Raw genomic sequence first — 21,256 nt, forward strand, 5'->3', positions numbered from 1 at the left:
AAAAAAAACACAAACTATTGGCCTTGGTGAGTCTATGCAGTGGCTGACCACTTCCAGAAATGTTCATTCCCCAAATAATGACCGAGTCAAAAAAAAAAAAAAAAAAAAAAAAAAAAAAAAAAAAAAGCTTTAAAACATATGTCAATGCTGTCCTTTACGTATGAAGTCTAGATCTTTCAAGATTGCTGATAAAAACTATAGGAACCTGACCAAATGTTTCATTCCTGTCATAGCACTCAGTCAGCCAGAAAGTTAAAGGAAACTGTGACAGAATAATTTCAGTCTAGCCAGTTATCCACAGAACTATACTTTATATACAGTTTATTTCACTAGAGATTTTAATTTTATACATAGTATAAAGGGGTATCCTGATATCACACATATAGTTATTTTACTGTACTGTTTAAGAACCAATTTTTTACATAATACAGTATTAAGTACCATATTAATTAAAACAAGTGATTTTTTTAAAAAACTACGTATAAATGGATGTTTATCATATGCACAGTGCAAGAATGTTTTTATATCATTGTAATCACAAAATGTGAATCTAAAATACAACACCATGATTTAAAACTAATTTATAATTATGATGCCCTGTGTTGTAGACCGCTTAATCTTTGTTTGAATTACCAAGCAATGTTAAATTCCAGACAAACAGCAGCAGCAGCTTAAAATTATGATTTCAGAAAGATACCTTCCACAGTAACCCAAGTTTTACAAAACACTGGTTTATCCCTACTTCTGATCTTGACAATGTCCTAACGAAACAGAATAATGGCACAGATTTCATCTGGAATTATCTGGTAACTAATGCTAAATAAATTCTTTATTACTTCCACACAGGAAACCTTTACGGATGATCGAGGAGGTAAAGACGGAGAGGTTTATGGGCAGAATTCTCAGAATTTTAGTAACCGAGTACAGGATTTCTCCTCTGCAAATAGGAAGAAAATACTATAATATAAATCAGGTTGTAATATTTACAGAAAACAATTGTGGAAAAGAAAGCATTCATAATGTAAACACGTCAGAAATGACTTCTTCATTTTCCCTTTTGCAGAGTGGGGCAGTGGATGAATATCAGCTAATAAGAAACAGATGTCTTCCTCAGAAGAACCACTTCACCATCACAGAATATATGTGGTAGTTGTTGAGAATTGCTAACATGTTTTCTCCCCTCCCTCCCCCCAAAGTTTCAAGTTCAATAAATAGTAGAAAAATAATCCTTTACTTAAAAATCTTGAGATGCATTGTCCTAGATTCCATACAGCAATTGTCGGAGCAGTAAACTTCCTATGCACAAAACAAACTGCAGAGAAACCAACAGCGTTCCCCCCCACCCTGCCTCTCTGGCACTTTTTTAAGTCTTCAGCTGCGCAGTTTTCTGCTCTTCCAGTTAAGGAAACCAAATCATCTCTGGCTCTTTTAAGCTCGCTCTCTCCTCTTGGCTCAGCATAACAGGGCTTCCAAAGCTTCAGCTGCTGTATAAACTTGCGTCCCTGTTTCTGGAGGTCTAACGTGCCTCCTGCTCCATTTTATTAAATGTTATGGCAGGTCCATTCATCAAGCACGTTTCTCTTCCATTTCAGAGCCAACCTTACATTTATAAAAATGTAAAGCTGTTATGCCTAACAGTTTATTCAGGAAGTTAGTTAAATCGTTCCTGGTGAAAAGCACAGAAACAAAGCTGCCTGTCGCTGCATGGATCATTGTTCACAAGTTATGTTGCTTTTGTCGTTGTTCATTAGCATTCTGCATCCACAGTGTGTACCGTGACTGCAGCCTGTAAATGGTGGCTGTGGTGAAGAGTTGGGTGGTGCAACCGGTAGTGGTGAAACTTGTGACTCAACAGGGCAGCTGTCTGAGGTGGTGTGTCCAGGTCTAAATCTTCATCGTGGTTTCCAACATCAACACCGGCCGACAATGGGTCGTTATTACATGGAGGGTTTTCACTGTCTTCCTGAGGGCTCATAGTGCTGTAGCCTAGAAAATAAATCAGCAGGACTAAGGATTAAAAGCAAGACTGAAAGGTCAATATTCCATGGTGCTGCCTGCTGCACCCTTCATGGAATCAGACACAGTCAGGGCTTTATAGAGAATAAAATGATTAATTTTCTTTAATTAAGAAAAAAACCCAAACAAAACCATCCTCTCCTGTACATTCATTATGGATCCCTTTCCCTGTCACCGTCTTTGTTTATAAACTTTGGGGACCTATGGTCTGTACTGCCCCAAACAGTAAAAAACAATCATGCAGTCAACAGTTTGTTACAGTAGAATTGCTAGTGCGGATTTTAAAACCAAAGCCTAACAGAATTTTTTTGGGGGTGGTATCTTTTAAGATATTACTTGAATTTTTACAAACTGACAAGAAATAGGTGGGATCCACTACCGTTACCTCTATTCCTATCAAACTACATCTTTCCTAGAAAGGATTGCCAGCTATTGTATCTGGAAGCAGCAAAACTTCTTCACATCATCTTACTGCATAATCACAGTATTATATTTTTAAAATGAAGAGAGCACTTTTCACCTGTGAGGGTCTACCTGCAAAAACCAAGCATAAGTTTTTAATGCTGGTGAGATTTCCATACAGTTACAGAAATCTACTGAATCCACATGGGAAGCATTTCACGCAGCAGGTCCATTAAGCCAACTAGTACTGACACTTCCAGCTAAGCAGGCGCACATAGTGCAATTAACTCGAGGCTCTCCTTTGACTAAACCATTTGCTACTGGAGTCTAAGAACTTAAAAAAAAGCAGATCAGTCACCTATAGAGACATACCATTCACTGCATTATCCTAAGGAAATTATGTCACTAGAAAGCTAGCTAACAGCTAACCCTTGCCAGACAAGATAGTGCTTTCTCAGTGAGGAAGCTGTCTCGTAACAGGTCCTTCAGAGATTTTCTGTCCCTTTCTTTTGAAGCAGGTGCTAGCAGTTACTATGAGATTTGGATTTACCACTGAAACCAGCTGTTACCACTCAAAACCAGTTTGTAGCACAAACAAAACCACCTCAGTATTTCTAAATGCAAAAACACAAACAAAATCTAAAAGGAGAAAGATCTTGCTTTAATTAGAAAAATAATCCTCTCAGAAAACTTTGGCTAAAAGCTGAAAAACCACTAGTGCTTCTGAGCATCTTGGTCAGGTTTTCAGCTTGAGACACCTAAAAGAAGTGTGTTAAAAATATCAGGCTAAGTACTTCAGAGCTGATTCTCATTTCCCATGGTCTGAGTCACGGTTTCTAGCTGGCAGAGAGGAAGTGGGGAAGAAGACTGGGCAGCCCTTTGAAGAAGATGGAATTACAGAAACTAAAAATAGAAGCACACATTTCAGAAATAGGTAGACCGTTACCCTACTAACCCTGACATGTTGACTAGAAAGATGGGAAGGATTTGCTAGGACTACAAGAAATGGAGCAAAAGGAGCATTAGTCTAGCAAATCTGCCTCAGCACAGGTAATCTGGCCCCAAATCCAGGGTAATTCCTCCTAGAGGAAGATTGTCTCTCAGACGTCTGTTCATCCACGTTCCAAGGCTTTGGCCTCCAGATTTCCTGTCCCTCAGCAATTCCATTAGTGCAACCACTGTCTTAATAATTGAACAGGTCAACGTACCCAGCCACTACGACACACAGCTAGAGCTGACATCTGCGGCAGACTGCCTTGTCTATCCCTCCTCTTAATTTATATTAAGCCTCCTCATGAGTCAACAGCATTACACCCTTCTAACAGCTTTCAAGATTTAGGAAGACTTAGTCTCAGGGCATGAGAGACGTATCAAAATTCCCTGAACCTAAACAGGGTTGAAGTGCACGTGTGTGTGGCAAACACACGTGGCGGAGTACCCCTTCATTGCTATACATGTACATGGTTAATGTTGATTGTTATTTGCTTAAAGGTGATGTAAGATGTCCTCGGCGGTGATGATATGGACTGAATGTGCAACAGAAAGGCAAAGGAGGCCTCTAAATCCATTGGTCTCTAGATCCATGCTTGCTTTACTCCAGCAAATGCGCACATGCTGCTAGAATTTTATGAAAGATGTGCACGTCATGGCAAAGAGCAGAGCAGTAGAGATGCTGACTTGATTGCAAGGGATTTGCCTTCTCTTGTTAGGTAGGAAAGGTCCATTATCTCAACTGAACATCTAGATTGTTAGGGTTGGCGATGGAAAAAGAGTGTGGTAAATGTGGTGCTGTTTCTGTTGGTCTGAATTCTGGTCACCCAGCGAAGCTGGCAGAACCTAAAATCAGACAGGGAGGGCACAGCATTTAGCTGCTGCTCCGCTACCGCTCTGACAAAACCAGCTCCCTCGCTGGACAGTATCGTCTGCTGAAGGGTGTCAGAACTGTTTAACTGTGAAGCAATAAGGAGCAAAGGTTTTTGGTTTGGTTTGGTCTGGTTTTGGCACGCATATCTGCAACGTGCCAGACATCTGAAGGAAACCCAGTAAACACAATCATTAACCTGGGGCCAGGGCAGTGATTCAAGGTCTTACCGTGGTCGCTTTCCGTTCCCGATCGCCCCCAGTACCGGCGTCTGCGTTCTGGGCTGTGGGCATGCCGCTCTATTACTGCTGCTATAAATCGAGTATTACTAACTGGGAAAGAGAAAGAAACAGAACTGTTTTTAAAGAAAGTGCTTTTACTGAATTACATCAGTGGGACAAATCAGGCACAGGGGAACAGGCCTTCTGCAAACTAATTCTTCTCAAATACTACTACTTTGAAGAAAGCTGTCAAGTGACAGAGGAATAGGAGTAAAGAGATGGTATTTAAATGTGGAATAGATCGAGATCTAGTCAAACTCACCTCATCTGCTTAGATGAATAGAAGTTAGAGAATTACTCGCCAATGCTAAAGAACCTGTGGCAGCACTGAAAGCCGACTCAAAATGAAATTAAAAAGGACTTGGAGAAGCAGTAGATGCAAGCCATGAAACTCAGATATGCTTACTTTTCAATCTTTGAGTGTTGACACAGTTTCAAATCTTGGGTAATGTTTTAGTTGTGTTTTAGTGAGGGCCCAGAGACAGGGATCTGGTTTGACTCTGGAGCTCTCCCAGAGCTTAGGTGCACCGGCTCATCTTACAGCACACCAGTACTATATGCAAAGTGCCATTTTTACTGAATGGTAAAGAAGTACAAGCATCCCAAATGAGTGCAAGTCAGATTTACTGCCACGTTTGTTGAATGTACATGCCGGACTTGGCCTCTGCTTTCCAAGGCTGAACAAAGACAGGAGTTTTCCATAGCCTGTGCTGTCACAATTGCAATTTTTAAGCTGATCGGAGCTATTTCTGGAAGTGGTCATGAAGGCGGGGGTGGGGGGGGTGTAAGGGGCAAACCTCCTCCACACTTAAAACTAGATTAGTCTTTTAAAAGTAAAAAATGTAATTTTTCAGCATGAGACTAAAGGTGCACTGGAAGTTACAGTTTAAGTTAAAACATTGCTCTGTAATTTTCTACTGCTAATCAGTGCAGGGCTTCCTGAGGTATTTTTAATTCTAAAGTATTAAGAAAACAAATGGCTCATTTAATCTAACATTTTTTTAACAGCAAAGTGATTTGGTACTTACTGATTCCTCTGTCTTCATGGCTGTCGTCGTCTCTCTCGTCCCTATCATTTTCCAGGTTCGACATACGCACTGACATTTCTACACACCATTACAAACAGAAAAAGGCAACTGTTAAGAGAAAAATTTTGGATCATCTTACTAACGGCTGTCACCCTGGTAATATAGTGGAAGCACTTTGTGTTACTGTGTGAAGAGAGGCAGTCTGAGCTTGGTCTGCTCTTTTTCCAAGATAGATGGGGCTAGGGATACTAGGAAAACGATACACCCCAACTCCCCCTGAAAGGAACAGGCTTTAAAGTTCTGAAGTGAACTGATTCAAAATAGAGCTGGGGTATAATCAAATGCAGAGGTAATTAGCCCCAATCACACTTGTCACCTCTGTCTCTTTCTACCAGTAACCTTTCTCCCAAACACAGTTTTGTCTCTCAGACTTCATTGGCTTTATCGATGTGTAGATACCCCATGAACATCACATGGGCCAGAAGCAGGGAACACAAGTAAAAAAAGACATGTCCCAAACAGCCCAAGTAGAAAGGGTGTGAAAACTATAATATTCCTGAATGCACCACTCTTGTGCAGAAATAAACATATGTGATCGGAGTGCTATGACAAGGTCAAGAAAGCTGTGAAGCTGGGCTTATCGTTTTAGCTCTAGAAAAAGGGTCAAGAGCTGCATGTCAAGGTTTTCGGGCAGACTCTCCTCAGGCGGCAGCAGGTCTGGCTGCACCCAGGAGAGGGCAGCAATACATAATCACCCTGGACAAGACCTGACTTTCCTAAGGGTTGGCAAAAGGGAAATAAAATGGGGTGAAGTATTGAAACAAAACCAAGGAAAGAGGGTTTGGCTCTTTTCTTTTTTTTGGTTGGTTGGTTTTGTGATTTTTTTGTTGTTGTTGTTTTGGTTTTGCTGTTGTTTTTTTTTAATTCCCACCCTACTATTTCTCTTGAGTTATCAGCTTACCCTGGGCAGCCAAAGGTGACATGTGCTGGTGGCTCCTCCGATGTATCTGGTGGCGATATGCGTATACTGCTAGGACAAGCACCATAATGCAGCCCATAATGCCTCCAGCCACTGGGCCGACTGGTGCACTTTTGATCATGTTCAGAGTGATCACCTCATCTCCTAAATCAACAGGGACACAACAGAGGGAAAAAACCTAAGTGCTTTGCAGAAAGGTTTAAATCAACATCTTTGAAGATCAGAGAAGATCTTGAAGGCTTTTTCTAGGTGCTTAACTGCACACACACTGGACAGCACACTTGAAATAGGAGAAGAAATTCAGAGAGGGTACATCTTAAAGACAAGAATGTTTAGCTACACGTCAGTATTTTCAAAAATGTAATACCCACAACAGGCCTGATGCTACTTCTTTACTGCTTGATGCGCTATTTATGCTAATTTACCACTAGCATAAGAGAGAAACATGTTATGTGAAGCATGCTCCAACACTGAAAGTGCTTGTTATTGAATACAAATAGTTAAATGCAGCATCTGTTCAGAAAAGCAGTTACCTATTGCTCCCAAGTCATCCACGTACGGGCTCTTTGCTCCCACAATGCCACCGAAGCATTCCTTCTGAGGGGCACAATAGGACTTATCCAGATGGGTCTTCCCATCGCTGTCTACCATACACCACTCACAGTCCAACACACCGAAGCAATCCCTGAAAATCAAAATCGAAAGACAACCATATTTACTTTCAGGTTCCAACACTTCTCGTTTGGCATAGCTCAGTCTATTTTAGAATCATGAGAGAGAGGGAGGCCAAAATCATCCATAAACCCTCACATGCGTAATGTTTGGCCACAAAAAACTTCTCATTAAAATGCTTGAGTACCACAAGGGAAGTTATACAGGGAAGCTGCATCTTCAGCATGCATCTTCCAAGGCTGTTTGCTTTGGTTTTTTCCTCCATCACTCAGCCTGAGCAAAAAGGAGAACTTCCTACTTCTAACTCCTCCAGTAAGACATTTCTCAGTGTGATGGAGTCTGACTATGGTTCCACCCTTTTTCTGCAGTCCTTTAGAAGATGGAAGAAAGGATTTGGGAAGTCTGGTCAGAGCATGGTATGTTCTAGCAATCTCAGTTCCCTGGAGACTGCTCATAACTAGCAAAAATAAGCCATCAAGCTTCTCTACATAATGCCAGGAGTAGAACAGAGAAGCAGGACACTAGAAGCTGACAAGCAGCTACCATCTCGCACGTGCTCCAAAGTCACCACCGCAAAAGTACTGTCTACTTTCTGTGAACACTTTAGTCCACGCGTTTCTCCAGAAGGCAGACAAGCATAGCCGCGCTATCCATTTTGCTAAGAGGAAGAATTCATTGTCCTTTCAACAGCAAATATTCCACTTGCACAACCCTCGGTTCTCAGAGTCACAAAGTGTGACGGAAAAGCCATTTGTTTGCTATTATGTGACTCAAATGGGAATACTGAGGTCTTCTGTTTCTGTGCTACAGCATAATGTCATCACTGGTGTGTGCTGTAATATCTCATTCTGGCATCATACTTCTGTTTTTTTTTCCTTCTCTGTTTTTTTCTTTAAAACATGTAAGGAAGAGCTATTTTCACTTAATTATTTCAAGAACAGAGTGTATTTTGAGGGATAGAGACCACCACTTTACCCGCTCTCTGTTCTCTGATTGCACTGAGTGTTAATACACTGTGGGAGAGCATCCTGGAGGCTCGGATCGATTGCTGTGAAAGTCATTGGCTCCTGATGAACTTCACAACTCGGATTCCTATATTGGGGCAAAAAGGAAAGCCTTGTATTATAAAAACAGTGAAAGCACAATCAATGAAAACCATCATTTTTACCTATTACGTATCATCTGCTTAATTATTCTAAAAATACTGTTTATTCTATCCTGTATCACCTGTAAGTTAGCATGAACAAGCAAGTAATTTTGTTAATTAACTTCTGTCACATGCTGTTCCATTAGAGGAGGTCTGTCCTCACCTGCTTTCAGCGTTAGTGAGGTTGCCGGTACATTCATTTACCTCCAGAGGGCACTCGCAAGGGCACTCACATTCGTTCTGTTCCATTCTTCAGGGGCAGAAAACAGAGAAAACGCATCAGACATTGCACCATGACTTTAACCCGACAGTGCAGCTCCGCAACAGCAGTTTGCCACGGAGAAGGCTGTTCAGTAACCTTTCTCCTTCCCCGTGGAACACAGGGATTGCTCTCCTCTGCACTGGGACTGAGGACAATGTCATAACAGAGCCTCTCTGAGCTGTTACCCAGCCCCTGAAATTTAAAAAGCAGACAACCCCTGGGCAAGTCTAAGCTCTAGATGCAAGGATCCTTCTTGCCAGTGCAACAAACATGTAAAGATGCTGGTGTAGGCAAAACCTCCTGCAAGCACCAGGATCACCTCAATGAAAAACTACGTCAATCCACGTAAGATCGTGGGTATTAATATGCCAGAACAAAGGGCCTGACCCACAGATAACTGCCCCTGAGAAACTGAATCTGTGGTGGTCTCTTAACATTGTCTACCCAAACATGTAAAAAACCAACTACCCTGTGTTTTATACGCTGACAATATGGCAAAGGATTAGAGGTAAGCTAAGTCACCATGCCTCTTACAAATAGCATAGGTAAAGTAACTATTTTGTTTTCACTTCAGTTTTGCACTGCATGTTTTCATTTAGCATATAAAATAAATGTGCTTTTATAAACCTTGGATCAAGAAAGAAGGAAGAAGTAAATGCCTGGACCGGCCCGCTCATTTCCAATCTCCTGCTCACCTGTGGCAGTTGAGGCAGAGTCTGTCTACCATACTGCAGGCACAGAAAGCAAGTGAATCGCAGGTCTCATTGACAATTCCCACAAAGGCGTTGGTGCCCGGGATTCTCGTCAGCCTGTACTTGGAGCAGTGACTGCCGTGCACAAGGTTTGTTAGATCACCCTAGGAAAAAACAAATAGTGTCAACGGTCTAACAAGAAACCTGGTGTTTTAGGGAGCTGAAGAAAAAAATACGCTTAGCTTGTAAACATTATGAGATGTGGCAGCAGTGTGGAGTCCGATATCCCACTGACAGCAGGTTACATTTCACTCCTTCACATCGCTCACCAACCTATCCCCACTGTGCCAGCCATCGGTTACGCCTGCAAAGAGGCTCCGCTCTGATGGGGAGACACCATCACGACTTGTTGAAAACTTCCTGGCACATGTACTATAAAAAAAAAAAAACACCACAGCTCTGTACAGCTGCGATCTGTTTGGTAGGCAGACTCATTCCTCATTCCTATTTGCATGCCACAATCTTAAGATTTTGCTCTGTCCCATACAATTTCCTTTACAGTAATACACTTTCTATTTTGCATTTCAAGGGTGGGGAAAATGTTTAAGCCTACCTGACATAAATCAACATATTCTGACATAACTTTCAAATATTTTTGATGCTTGTTTCCCACCTTCTCCTCCCAGTGATTGGAAAGTATCACCAACGACCCACGGGGAGCACAAAGCATTCAGGTCTTCAAAGACTGCAGTCTAGCAAATGATACTCTGTGAATGCTCATGTACACTGCACCAGTAAATGCATTTATTTGGATACCTAACTAAAAGATAAGTTACTAGAGAAGACCTTCACTACCTGTGTCACAGGAGGATGTGACACTGGTCAAAGTTGGAAGCCAGAGGTCAGGTCAGAGGATCCAAAGCAAAAATCCCAACTACTGCTGGAAAGTCCTCACCGAATGACAGAGAACTGCTTTTATTTTCATGATGCTGGATGAGGCTTTGCAGACATCAACCACAGTTGGCCAGCGATCACATCCATAATCCCTTGTATGTCAACTGACTCCTCTTGCAAGCACAGTTTGTGCAGTCCAGATCGCTCATTTTGTGTTTGGAGAGGGCGAACGGAGGCCAATCCACACGGAAGGCTGGCTTCCAGCCTCGTCTGCTGATCCTGGCACAGATCTGCGTTTCCACCAAAAGAAACCCAACCCAACCAAAGTACATTCAAAAGCAAAATAAAATAGAAAAACACACTTACCACTAAGCTGGTATTAAATTTATAAAACCGCTGAACTGTTCTGTCACTGAAGCTGTTGCAGAGGTTTTTCTTGACGAAGTTTGGGTGGTTCAGAATGTCATTTGCTACCAGAGGCTCCTAAATAAAAAAAGTAGGATTTTATGCCTTTGACATCAGACACAAACAACAGCTTCTCTACAGTTCTTACCACCTCAGAAATTAGAACAGGTAGGAATAAACTAAGAAAAAAAGGAGCCAGACCTTGTGCGTAATGTGCTGTTGCTCCACTGGTGCGTGTCCTTTGGGATCGATGAGGGTTGGGTGTGCCACAAGGTACCCTCTGTCCTCCATGATAAAGCACCTGCCCACAACAAACAAAGCGGAGAGCCTCCCATTAGACCTCCTTGGGCTTCAGAGAAATACGGTGAAATAAAATATGATCTTAAATTTACAGCTAGAGGAAGAATTTTTAAAGGCTTCCATTTATTAAAATAACAGGGCCATTAAACAAATCCGCTGCAAAATGTCTTTAAAGAATGTATTTGGTATTTCCCTGAAGCTTTTAAATCTGTTACTGTTACAGCAAGCCTGGACCATCAAGGACTTGAAAATTGAACTGATTAGAAAGAGAAAGGAAAACTCATCAGTGCATTGTCTTGTCTGATCAGGGAAGATCCAGAAATAAATGAAGCATAATGAACTTGGAAAGCTTTAGCAGTTATTAATCTACTCTGTTACCTAATTAAACAGAGATTTCACACTCTCCTTTAATGACCTCCCGCTTTAAGAATTCAATTTTAATGGGGAGATAAATCACCCCTGTTTCATTCTCAGTCTTCCCAATCTTTCCTCTCCCTTTTCAGCTCTTCCCATAAGTTTCCCGTGTGATCTCAGGGAAATGATGTCAGATCGGTGCCCCTATCTAGAAACCAGTGTGCGGTGAGGTTTTAATCCGTAATGTTTTCGCCATCTCCCGTTTCCATAGCCGCAGACAGCCGCGCTGGGGAAGGCAGAGGAGCAAGCGGCACCGGGGACGGCACAGCCTGCGCCAAGATCAAGAGAATCGGTGGCCACAGAAGGAAGACGGGAGGAGGTTAATGCGGCCACGCAATGCTCCCGAAGAGCTCAGCAGGGTAGCAGCCATGTCCTGGCACAGCCCTGGCCTCCCGCCTGGGGCCAGTGGACACTTCGGGCGGCTTTAAAGTCTGCGATTCCCATGGCAGTCTGCTATGTAAAGCTCTACCGACATCAGCTCAGGGAGGGAGAGAGCAGATATAATTTAAAGCAATCGGCACAGAATAGATGGGACTGTATACTTCAGGTATACAAAGGAGTCATGAAAACTTCTAGCTGTATTTTTTTTACTGCTCCAAACTGTTTGGGTTTTGCGTTAGAAATTCATGTAGTGATGTTGCATTTTCTCTTTTTTCTGAAAGATGCAATAGGAAACAGGAGAAAGAGTAGGCTTGTGATTACCCCAGAATGACTGCAGAGAGAAAAAGCTTAGTAGAGATACATTAAAAAAAGAACAAATGCCTGCCAGATAGTTAGAATAGTTGTCTCTTAGTACCTGCATGCTTTTACGCAGAGGCTGTAAGCATTAGATTTGGCTTCTACATTAGAACGGTCTAACAAAGCATTTAACAATATGCTTGAAATTCCTCATTTAGGGAACGTACAAACAGAATAAAGCATCTGACCCCTTTGATTAGTAATAGTTTTTAACTGGGGGGGAGGCAATACCGAACCAGAAATCCTGATTATTTTGTTTTATACACCATAAAATTTATAAAAACATACCCAAACCAAACCAGAAAAGAACTGGGAGGATGACAGAAAACCACTTCCCTTCCCAAATTTAAGGTTTAAAAACAAACAAAGAAACAACAACAATGACCAAACCATGTTATCAAGTTACTCCAGATCCAAACCAGAGTCTACCCCTGCCTCCCCCCCAACCCCATGATTTTTCAAAAAATGGTAAAGGAAAGAGGAACAATTAAGATGCACATAGGTCTAAATAAAATTAGATATTCCAGATGAAATCAGACATATTCTGACTAGTGCTGTGCTACCTATTTCTGAGAAAAATATAACAAAAGTATATTTTAATAATAATAGTTAAAATAACTAGAGATAATACAGCATTATTACATGCTCACAGTAACTAAATAGGCAAAGTGAAAACAAACAGAAGAGAATGGGAAGTGTGTTCATTTAATAAAGAATGTTTTTTTTCCCAGGATTTCAGTGAAGTCTAAATATAACAACAAAAAAATAATCAGTTATCTTCCTTTTTTTACTCCTGCAGCCTGTTTACTTAGCTGATGACAGTTTTGATCTTGAATAACAAAAAATTCCACGTAACCTTTATGAGAAGAACAAGCACAAATTTTAGTAGAAATCAGAGAACATACATTGAAAGTAACAGAATCCTAGAATAAGTTAAGTTGGAAAGTACCTCTGGGTCATTTGGTTAAAGGCAGGAAAAAAAAAAAAAAAAAAGGCTTTAGATATACATTGCCTGGAAGGAACAGCTTACCTTATTTTGTTTCCTCCGTCTTGGTTACAAACTGGCAGCAGGTCCATGAGAACTTTGTAGAAGTATCGCAGGGTGAAGTCAATGCCCATTACTGCCACTGAATGTCCTGAAGACATCTGTGCACTGCAAAGAGGGGAGGAAAAAAAAGGAAAAAGGCTTTCATGGCTGTATTAATTATTAATATTTTAATTACTCAGTTCCCTACATGAAAAGGGGACTGGCTTCCCTGGCATATAAAAGACCAGCTCAAATGCACACCTCCACACTGAAGCTCAGTTCACCCTGCTTGTCTTTAAATGAACAGTTATAGCAGCTGTAAACAGAGAGAACAGTGTCTTAACAGTGTTAGTTATTTGCTGCAAATCCTGAAGTCTTTTCACTTTAACTGCACTTCACGCAACCAGAACATGGAGGAGAGAGGAGACAGCCCAGCAAGGACTGGATCACACCCAGGAACCGACCCTTCTCCCCACGGGCTGTTCTCCCTCAGCAGTTACATACACCCCTACCACCTACACAGATTTAGTATTTAGCAACATAAATTAGGATTAAAAACTCCCCACCCTCACAAATGAATGCAGGACGCAGCTCCTGCATTTCTAGCACCCAAATCCCCACCGCCTCAGGGGGGATTTACATTCTGCACTGCTCCTCTTTGCTCAGCCCCCTGCTTTAGGACCTGAATATGAAGCTGCCATAGACATTTTGCTAAATCCCTACAATTCCAAAGTGTAGGAATGACTATGAATTTCAGCCAGAAATAAAAAGCTGGCCAAGGTACAAACATGAATGAGGTTACCTTGTACCAGGCAACCAGGTGGTATTTAGGTGCTGGTTAATGAGCACCGTGTTAAATGCTTCAAATCACATCCCGCTAACCTGTCAGTTATCCATGCTAGCTGGAGTTAAACAGGAGTAATTCATGTTAACATGACACTGCCTCCCACTGTCTATGGAGTGCCAAGTGACATTTAAAACTATATCACTTCATAAATGTTCTGATTCAGTATCTTCCCCCAGTGTAGGGCAACCATAAAATAAACATTTAGGGAAAGGGCAGAACCTGAAGTCTCTGTGGCTGCTCACCAGCACTGGCAGCAAGAGCTGCTGTGAATTGCAATATTTCGCCCATACTGAAAACGCGCTTGTGTTCCTATTTTTACACACCAGTTCGGGAATATACACAGTTGCCTTAGCAACCGATACATCAAAGACCGACAAAACAGTCTCAGGCAGATGTATGGAAGTGTATTTTCTTACAGCTCTATAAACGTAAAAAAGCGCTACTTTCACTTAGTCGTATCGTTTTAACTTTCCTCACCATCAGTGAAGCAATTGCAAGAGGTCTCCTGGCCCAAGCACGGTCTTGACATTTGCTGAGACTATTTGGATGCTGAAAGCTCCAAATAGAAATTATATTCTCTGTCCTGGCAAATTCCCACCTTCTCCTCAGGAGAAATATCCAGATACTCAAGACCTCCAGAATCAACGCACTTGAACTAAGGTGCAAATCCTCACTGGGCAGCTGGGCATCAGAGCAGCAAGGTTCTGGAACAAAAGCCTTTGAATATAATAATAGAGGCAAAAACCTAATATTTGCTAAGGTGGGTTATGAAAACAATTATATGATGCAGTGGTGTGCAGTAGCCTGAGGCTGGACCAAATGACCAGGGAATCCCTGGCGCTCCTAATTCTCAAAGATTGGTTCCTGCAGCACTGAGATGGCACAGCCAGACCAAGCTGCCTCTTGCCCCTGAAGGACACAAAACAATCCGCTCATCCTCAAATCACGGGGCATGCTATTTTGCACCTATGGGGGCTTTACGCTGATGACAAAGGAGATGAGTCTGACTTGCTACTTTTTAAAATTTACTCTTGTAAATAGAAATAAAACATTTAGAAAAAGAAGATAACTGAATGGCACAGCTGGACTATACAAAGTAAAAGCTGCTGGCAACCCCCCACCCATATAAAACTAACTCTGTTTACTGGACTGAAGTTTGTTTGCTTTTAAAGAGGTACAGTGAAGATGTAGTCAGATCTAATTTGTAGATTTATAAATACAGATTCTTAAAAACCTGCATTTAATTACTTTTAACATTATCCATTTCATGGAGAAGGAATGGGAAAAAGGATGACAGTGAAGCAGCCCAGATATATTTAACTGCATGTGACAAGGTATCAAGCTATGAAGTTACTGCTCTGACAAAAAGCCATTAGGAATGCTGTAAATATTTTAGCTTCGTTTTTAAGCATTAAATCCTTCTGGTTTGCTGATACAAGCTGTATTAAATAACTTCTTGCATGAATCTTCTATTCCCAGCTTCCAAAAAAGAAATGAGATATACATAAAATGGGAACGAGAGATAAGCATCCGTTCCAGATAAACTAGTGTTGTTATTTAAACCCACAGAGCAGTTTCTAATGCGAGTATGCCTATTAACTCTACTGATTCTTCCCCCATCTATTTTTTTTTAACTAAGACCTCTTTGGGGATTATAACCGCATGTGACTATAAGCTTTAGAGGTCATATTTACCCAAGAATCACACTCACATCTGCCAAACTTTGTTTAACTATTCTTTAATCATGTTCTAATAACCCACATGAGCTTTAAGTTCTTAAAGCTAACTAAACCATCTCTTACTAGATAAAAATCAGAATTTTGATTAATTGCACTTCTCTTCTTACAAAAGTGCTTATTTACCTTAAGTAAATTCCTCTGTGAGAAGCAACACGCAGGCATTACGCCTGATAATACTCCTGCCAAAAAAGACAGGCAGATGTCTTGTGGTGGGAAATCCCAAACAAAGCCGAGATGTCTCTGAGAAGAGTAGAAAAGCAGTGTCCCGAGCTCTGCTGGCTTTGTAATCTGTATTTACCAGCACAATGTTAGCAGTCACATTTGTACTGGTGGGCTATTAGATGGAGCATGCACAGAAGCCACGTGCTCAGTGCAAGTCTTGAAAGAGACTCCGTGTAAAAACCAAAATGATAACTTTACCATTTCTGAAACTCGGAAGAGCTTAAGCTAGGAAGGTTTAGTACATATTCTGTACACTGACCTCCTTTAAACAGCCTACATCTCAAGGCAAACCTCAGCCTTAGGCTGGGGGCCTGGCCAGGAGGGAGCTGAAACAAAAGAAGCCTGGTCCTCGAGGAAAGGGTCATTCCAGTACTGAGAAGAGGTTCACAGAGAGACTGACTCCACTTCTCCTGGTGGTAATATTAACTGTACTGAGAATAAAGAAAACACTGAGAGTCTCTTGATCAACTTTGAATGAAGATACATTAGAATTTCCCCTTTCCTTTTTTTTAAGCCATAGAAGCCTAGTTAGTAAAGAAAATGCTTCTTCCTCTAAGGCTATGATACTCATTTTGGTTTTGACCCCAAAGGCACAGGATGCTGTTTCCACTCTGATTTGTTTTCTGCAATCCTGTGAGGGCAGTTGAAGGTTTACAGGCTTCTCCTCAAGTTCTTCTTACTCCTGAAAGCCCCTGTCCAGAACTGCTGAATTTAAACAGCCCAGGCGAGGAGCTCCCCCAACTCCTGGAGTACGGACAGAGCTTTAATTAAACAGCCTTGCAGGCTGACCTCCATTTGCAGTTAGGTAGATCCGCTTTCACCTCTTACTCCCTTCTGAACATCACCCTGGTACATACAACTTCAGAAGCATAAGTGTGAGTAACTTCAGGAAATTTAGAGATTAACTGTCTTGATGAAAAAGTATTTGACTACCAGCAGAAAGGGAACATATCCCAGACTGCCTAACGAAAGTGATCCCTCTCCTCCTCTCAGGTCCTTGTCTTGCATACATGACATCTCATCCCTTGTTCATCCAGGAGCACACTCTCACCAATCGATCTTTTTTTCTATATGCTGTTATTATTTGTATATCGATAAAGCTACAGAATATAAACCTACTCATATAACATGGATTTTTCACATTTTTTCAGTATACTATTTCCATTGAATCTACACAAGGCTATATTACATTTCAACAAAAGCACTTTTAAAAACAGATTTGGTTTTCAGTTCTTGAACATGTAGGAGTCGCTCAGCATATTTCTCTTCTAACCAAAGCACATCTTGATAATTAAGAGTATTCTTGCTTGACACAAACCTGAAAACACCATTTACCTGGAAGAATGGACTGTGTGACTGATCGTAACGACGTAGCCTGCCCCTCCAACATCTAAGTAGGGACCAGTAAAGGTAATTAGTCCTGGATTAGCCACTGCATGCAAGTACCTAAGGGAAGCCAAAAGAAACACTCCTAATTAGTGAAAAAGGGTTACTGTAAAGACAACATTAAATTCTGCACACTGCGAACAACATGCTACCAAAGTAATGTTTCTTAATATTAAACAAGTACCTAAGCATGATTAGGACCCAGACCAAAACCAGACTAGCTCAATAAATGGTTCCTCAGTACATACAACTGCATTAAAAAAACCTCAATTTACTTCTGCATAGAATACGTTTAGTCTAATTTTAAACATTTTTCCCCAGAACAACATATGACACAGTGCCAGCAGAGTCTCAAACTCAAAGCAAACACTGGCAAAATCATTGTGTTGCAAATGCAAGAGAAAGGATGTCCTGTAGGCAGAATTCACACATGAAAATCTGGAAAGATGTCAGAAAGTGATTACAATTACAATCTCTTCTAAAACTTACTGTCAACATAAAATGAGCCACAATCATGTCAAATATTTTCCTACTGTCATAAGAAAGTTTATAAAACATTCCAACTGTTGGAAACACTTTTGTGTATGAAATATCTATTACTCAGCTTTCCCCCACTCCAGTATATATACTAACCCGTGAGTCTGGACCGCACTGTGCAAGTGACAGAATTCTACTTTATTATTAGTGCTTTGCTTGCATCTTCTTTCCAAAACACTGCCATTTGGCTTTATATAAAAAACAAGACACTATGGCATGCTGCATATGGAGGCTTTTTCAAAACCATGGTTTACGAAAATCAGTGAAGTGTAAAAGCAAAAAAAAAAAAAAAACCCTCCCAAAACCAATCCCGAAAATAATTTGAGGGCTTTTAAAATGGAGGCAAGGGAGTGTAGAAGTGCATTCAGTTAATTTACAACATGAATGCCCCGTTTATCTCACTACAAAAAAAGAGAGCAAAATTCCATCATCTGATGTCAGCAAAAACATAAATAACAACAAAAATGAAGAAAACCTGAAGAAAAGCTAATCAGTAGCTACGGTAATGATTTTTTCCAGGCAAAACATGGGTCAGGAGAGCTACGGCACAGCCAGCGCCAGAAGGAATTCAGAGCCTTCGCCGTACAGCTGGAGGTTTGGGACCCGGCGCTGGCTCGTGCCTTTACCAGCATCACGGTGCGGCAGGACCTGGCTGGCTCCTTTCAACAAAACACACAAGTCAAAACACACTCCAGAGTGCTCTCAGGTCTCAGGCTCACTCTCATTTGTAATGTATACAAATATTTTTCCCAAATCAGCTGCTAGTGCATAATTAATAGCGCACAGTCCAGCCAGCAAATTTCTACTTTAAATTAGCGAGGAAACCCGCTGTAAACAAACAGGAAGACTAAAATATTAACAACCAAAAATGGCACAAGGATCTGAAAACGCTCTCGAATTAGCTAATCCCTAAAGGGGATGCTCATTTTCTGAATATTTATATTCCCATCTGCCATAGCAGGGATATGAAACAGAAACGATCGCTTAAAATAAAAAGGGTTGAAATTGGAACCATAAAGGTTTTAACTAGCTGTATTTAAGCACCAAGTCTTTTACCCACAATGAAAACATTTCTAGTTAAATAGTTTATTAGCTGGCTGTAAAAAAACCCAGGCTATAAAATCGATACCAAATATTTTCCTTATTGCCCTCCAAGATTATCCAAAGCTTTGATAACAGGACCCTAAAAACTCACCATTGTCTCCTGGTGGGATCAAATGCTTTGTCCATGAGGGAACCGGGGTAAATTCGGAGCACCCCATTGGGGGTTGCTATGTAACGGCGCACAATATAACTGTTCAGGCTACTCATTTCCATTTGTGTCATCCATTCATCTGTGACGTGACTGGTAGCCATTACTTCATTTCTGACAGAGAACTGCAAAACAAAGGCGGACCTAGCAGGGTTCCTCTAAGACTTGCATGAAAAGATAATAAGCTGCTCGCGGGGTTTCCTAAAGAGCGATCGGAGATCATCTAAACTCAATTACTTGTTTAAAGTCTTCTCACACCAGACGGATCTGGCACATTCCAAGCAAAGGAAAAGCTTATTATAATGAAATACTGTTGTCGTTATCTCTGCAGCTTTTAGAGTTCACTGTTTTACTTCACGTAAACATAAATACTGTTCCGCTTGCATACAAAATAGGAATTTCTCATTTATATGCCAAAGAACACAAAGATATTTCCGCTAAGAATTCACTGTAGCTTTAATTTTTCTAGTGTTTACTTCAATAGCTGCTTATCACCCTTTTTCCCTGCCTCTTGGGGAGGAAGCCCTCTCCCTCCTCTCTCCACTCTTCTGGGCCTTGAAGCCCTTGGCCACCTCTCCAGGCATGGGAATACCACTCCAAACCACTGCTCCATAACCCTATGAGCATCAGGAGATCGACGTTTCAGGTACTGCCCTCCTGGATGAAGCCGTGGGACGTGAGGAAAGCAGGGTCTCCAGGGCTGACCAGAGCACCGAGGACGTACCTTAAGGCCAGGATTGGCAATCAGGCGCGTGTTGTCACTGAGGTACGCTGTGTAATGCTCCACCATCCGCTTCGTTTCGGGCTGGCTGAGATGTTCGTATGGAGAAGAGAAGCTGCCCGCAGAGAGCATTACCGTAGGGCTTTCTAAAAATAGCAAAATACGAGAAAGTTAAGGACAATGAATTGCACATATCGCATAGTAAAGACATTTGTACCACAAAAGGGTATCTGACATGGTGTCCTGGCTGAGGATGCGTGGAAGGAATTACACTGACACATTGTCCACTCCTCTGCCTGTTCCTCCGCTCTCCCACACTTCAGTATGCAAAGTGCACTGCTCCTTCAGGTCATGGGTGGACTGGGAGTGAGGGCAGGAAACATGAAGTTTTCCACCCAAACCAGAGCACTTACCAGCACAGCTGGCAACCCCAGGCACTGACAAAACTTAGGTTGCACATGAACTACCTTTCTTGCATCAAAATACAGAAGTCTGAAAGTTAGTCCACTTACTCTGATCTCTGTGTGTTATTTGGTAGACTTTAGTGCCCTTGTTCTCCAAGTCTAAACAATTTCTGAATTGCTACTTTTTGAAAGATTACAAAAGCTGTTTTCTCTTAAGAAAAGATTTTGTGCTAAAGAAGAAGAAATCTATTATCCACGTTTCCGTTAGATACAGCAGAGGAAAATGAAAACGAGCACTTTCAGTTACAGATAATGAACAACTGGAGAATTACAAGCGCAGAAGAGGGAGCTTACCAATAAAAGCGTAGCTGTCTGGGGTGATTTTCAGAACAGACTAGAAAGTAAACTTTCACTGTGCAGAAACTGCAATACCAGACAGCTTTTTCTTTTTAAAAAGAAAAACCATTATGATGATGCAGGGCTGAAGGTTAAGAAGAACGCCTTTTCTGAATATCTGACCCATGGAACCCAATTTCCCCATGTGTAATGGTCTCCAGAGGAAAAATTTCACTGGAGTATGTGAAGTGTTCTGCTTTTATTCACATTCCTCTAAAACACATCACCATACATCCAGCAACCATATGTACTGCAGTCATCACTTATGAGCTTCTATTATAGTCCTTCATCTGCTTCCCAGACCAAATATTCTGATGTGATTGCATTTTGCTTTGCATGAAGTTTTTCCACTTGTCAGCTTAGTACTGCATTTTTCTGGATATTTTCCATTTATGTCTTGTCTTTCTGGATATAAGATAATCAAGACTAGGCACCACATTAAAGAAAGAAAAAACCCTGCATTTTAAACAATTGGCAAAGCAATTTCCATAGATTTGTCAAGTTCCTCCATAACTCCTCCAGTCTAATCTCACTTAGCTATTTGTGGAACTGCAATATAACTAAGAAAATTTCACAACTATGCCGCTAATCCACCATGAGACCTTCAAACCTTGCTACAAACAAAAAGCACTTA

At 41.2% G+C, this 21,256-nt stretch overlaps 1 protein-coding gene across 1 annotated transcript in view; it reads right to left on the reverse strand.

Annotated features, from left to right (window-relative positions):
* Positions 1-306: 306 nt before the first annotated feature.
* The window catches only part of CACHD1 (cache domain containing 1), a 33,414-nt gene continuing 12,464 nt past the window's right edge, over positions 307-21,256 (reverse strand). The window contains exons 8-21 of the mRNA XM_010582286.1: positions 19,826-19,968; positions 19,045-19,226; positions 17,262-17,372; positions 13,122-13,244; positions 10,841-10,940; positions 10,601-10,717; positions 9,344-9,504; positions 8,550-8,636; positions 8,215-8,331; positions 7,101-7,252; positions 6,550-6,711; positions 5,589-5,666; positions 4,510-4,611; positions 307-1,986 (exon numbers count right to left, since the gene is read on the reverse strand). Of these exons, the coding sequence (XP_010580588.1) occupies positions 1,748-1,986; positions 4,510-4,611; positions 5,589-5,666; positions 6,550-6,711; positions 7,101-7,252; positions 8,215-8,331; positions 8,550-8,636; positions 9,344-9,504; positions 10,601-10,717; positions 10,841-10,940; positions 13,122-13,244; positions 17,262-17,372; positions 19,045-19,226; positions 19,826-19,968 (1,874 nt within the window). The 3' untranslated portion in view covers positions 307-1,747. The remainder of the gene's footprint in view (positions 1,987-4,509; positions 4,612-5,588; positions 5,667-6,549; positions 6,712-7,100; positions 7,253-8,214; positions 8,332-8,549; positions 8,637-9,343; positions 9,505-10,600; positions 10,718-10,840; positions 10,941-13,121; positions 13,245-17,261; positions 17,373-19,044; positions 19,227-19,825; positions 19,969-21,256) is intronic.

This window comes from Haliaeetus leucocephalus, unplaced genomic scaffold (genome assembly GCF_000737465.1).
Source record: "Haliaeetus leucocephalus isolate CR32 unplaced genomic scaffold, Haliaeetus_leucocephalus-4.0 Scaffold848, whole genome shotgun sequence".
In the NCBI taxonomy this organism is placed as follows: domain Eukaryota; kingdom Metazoa; phylum Chordata; class Aves; order Accipitriformes; family Accipitridae; genus Haliaeetus; species Haliaeetus leucocephalus.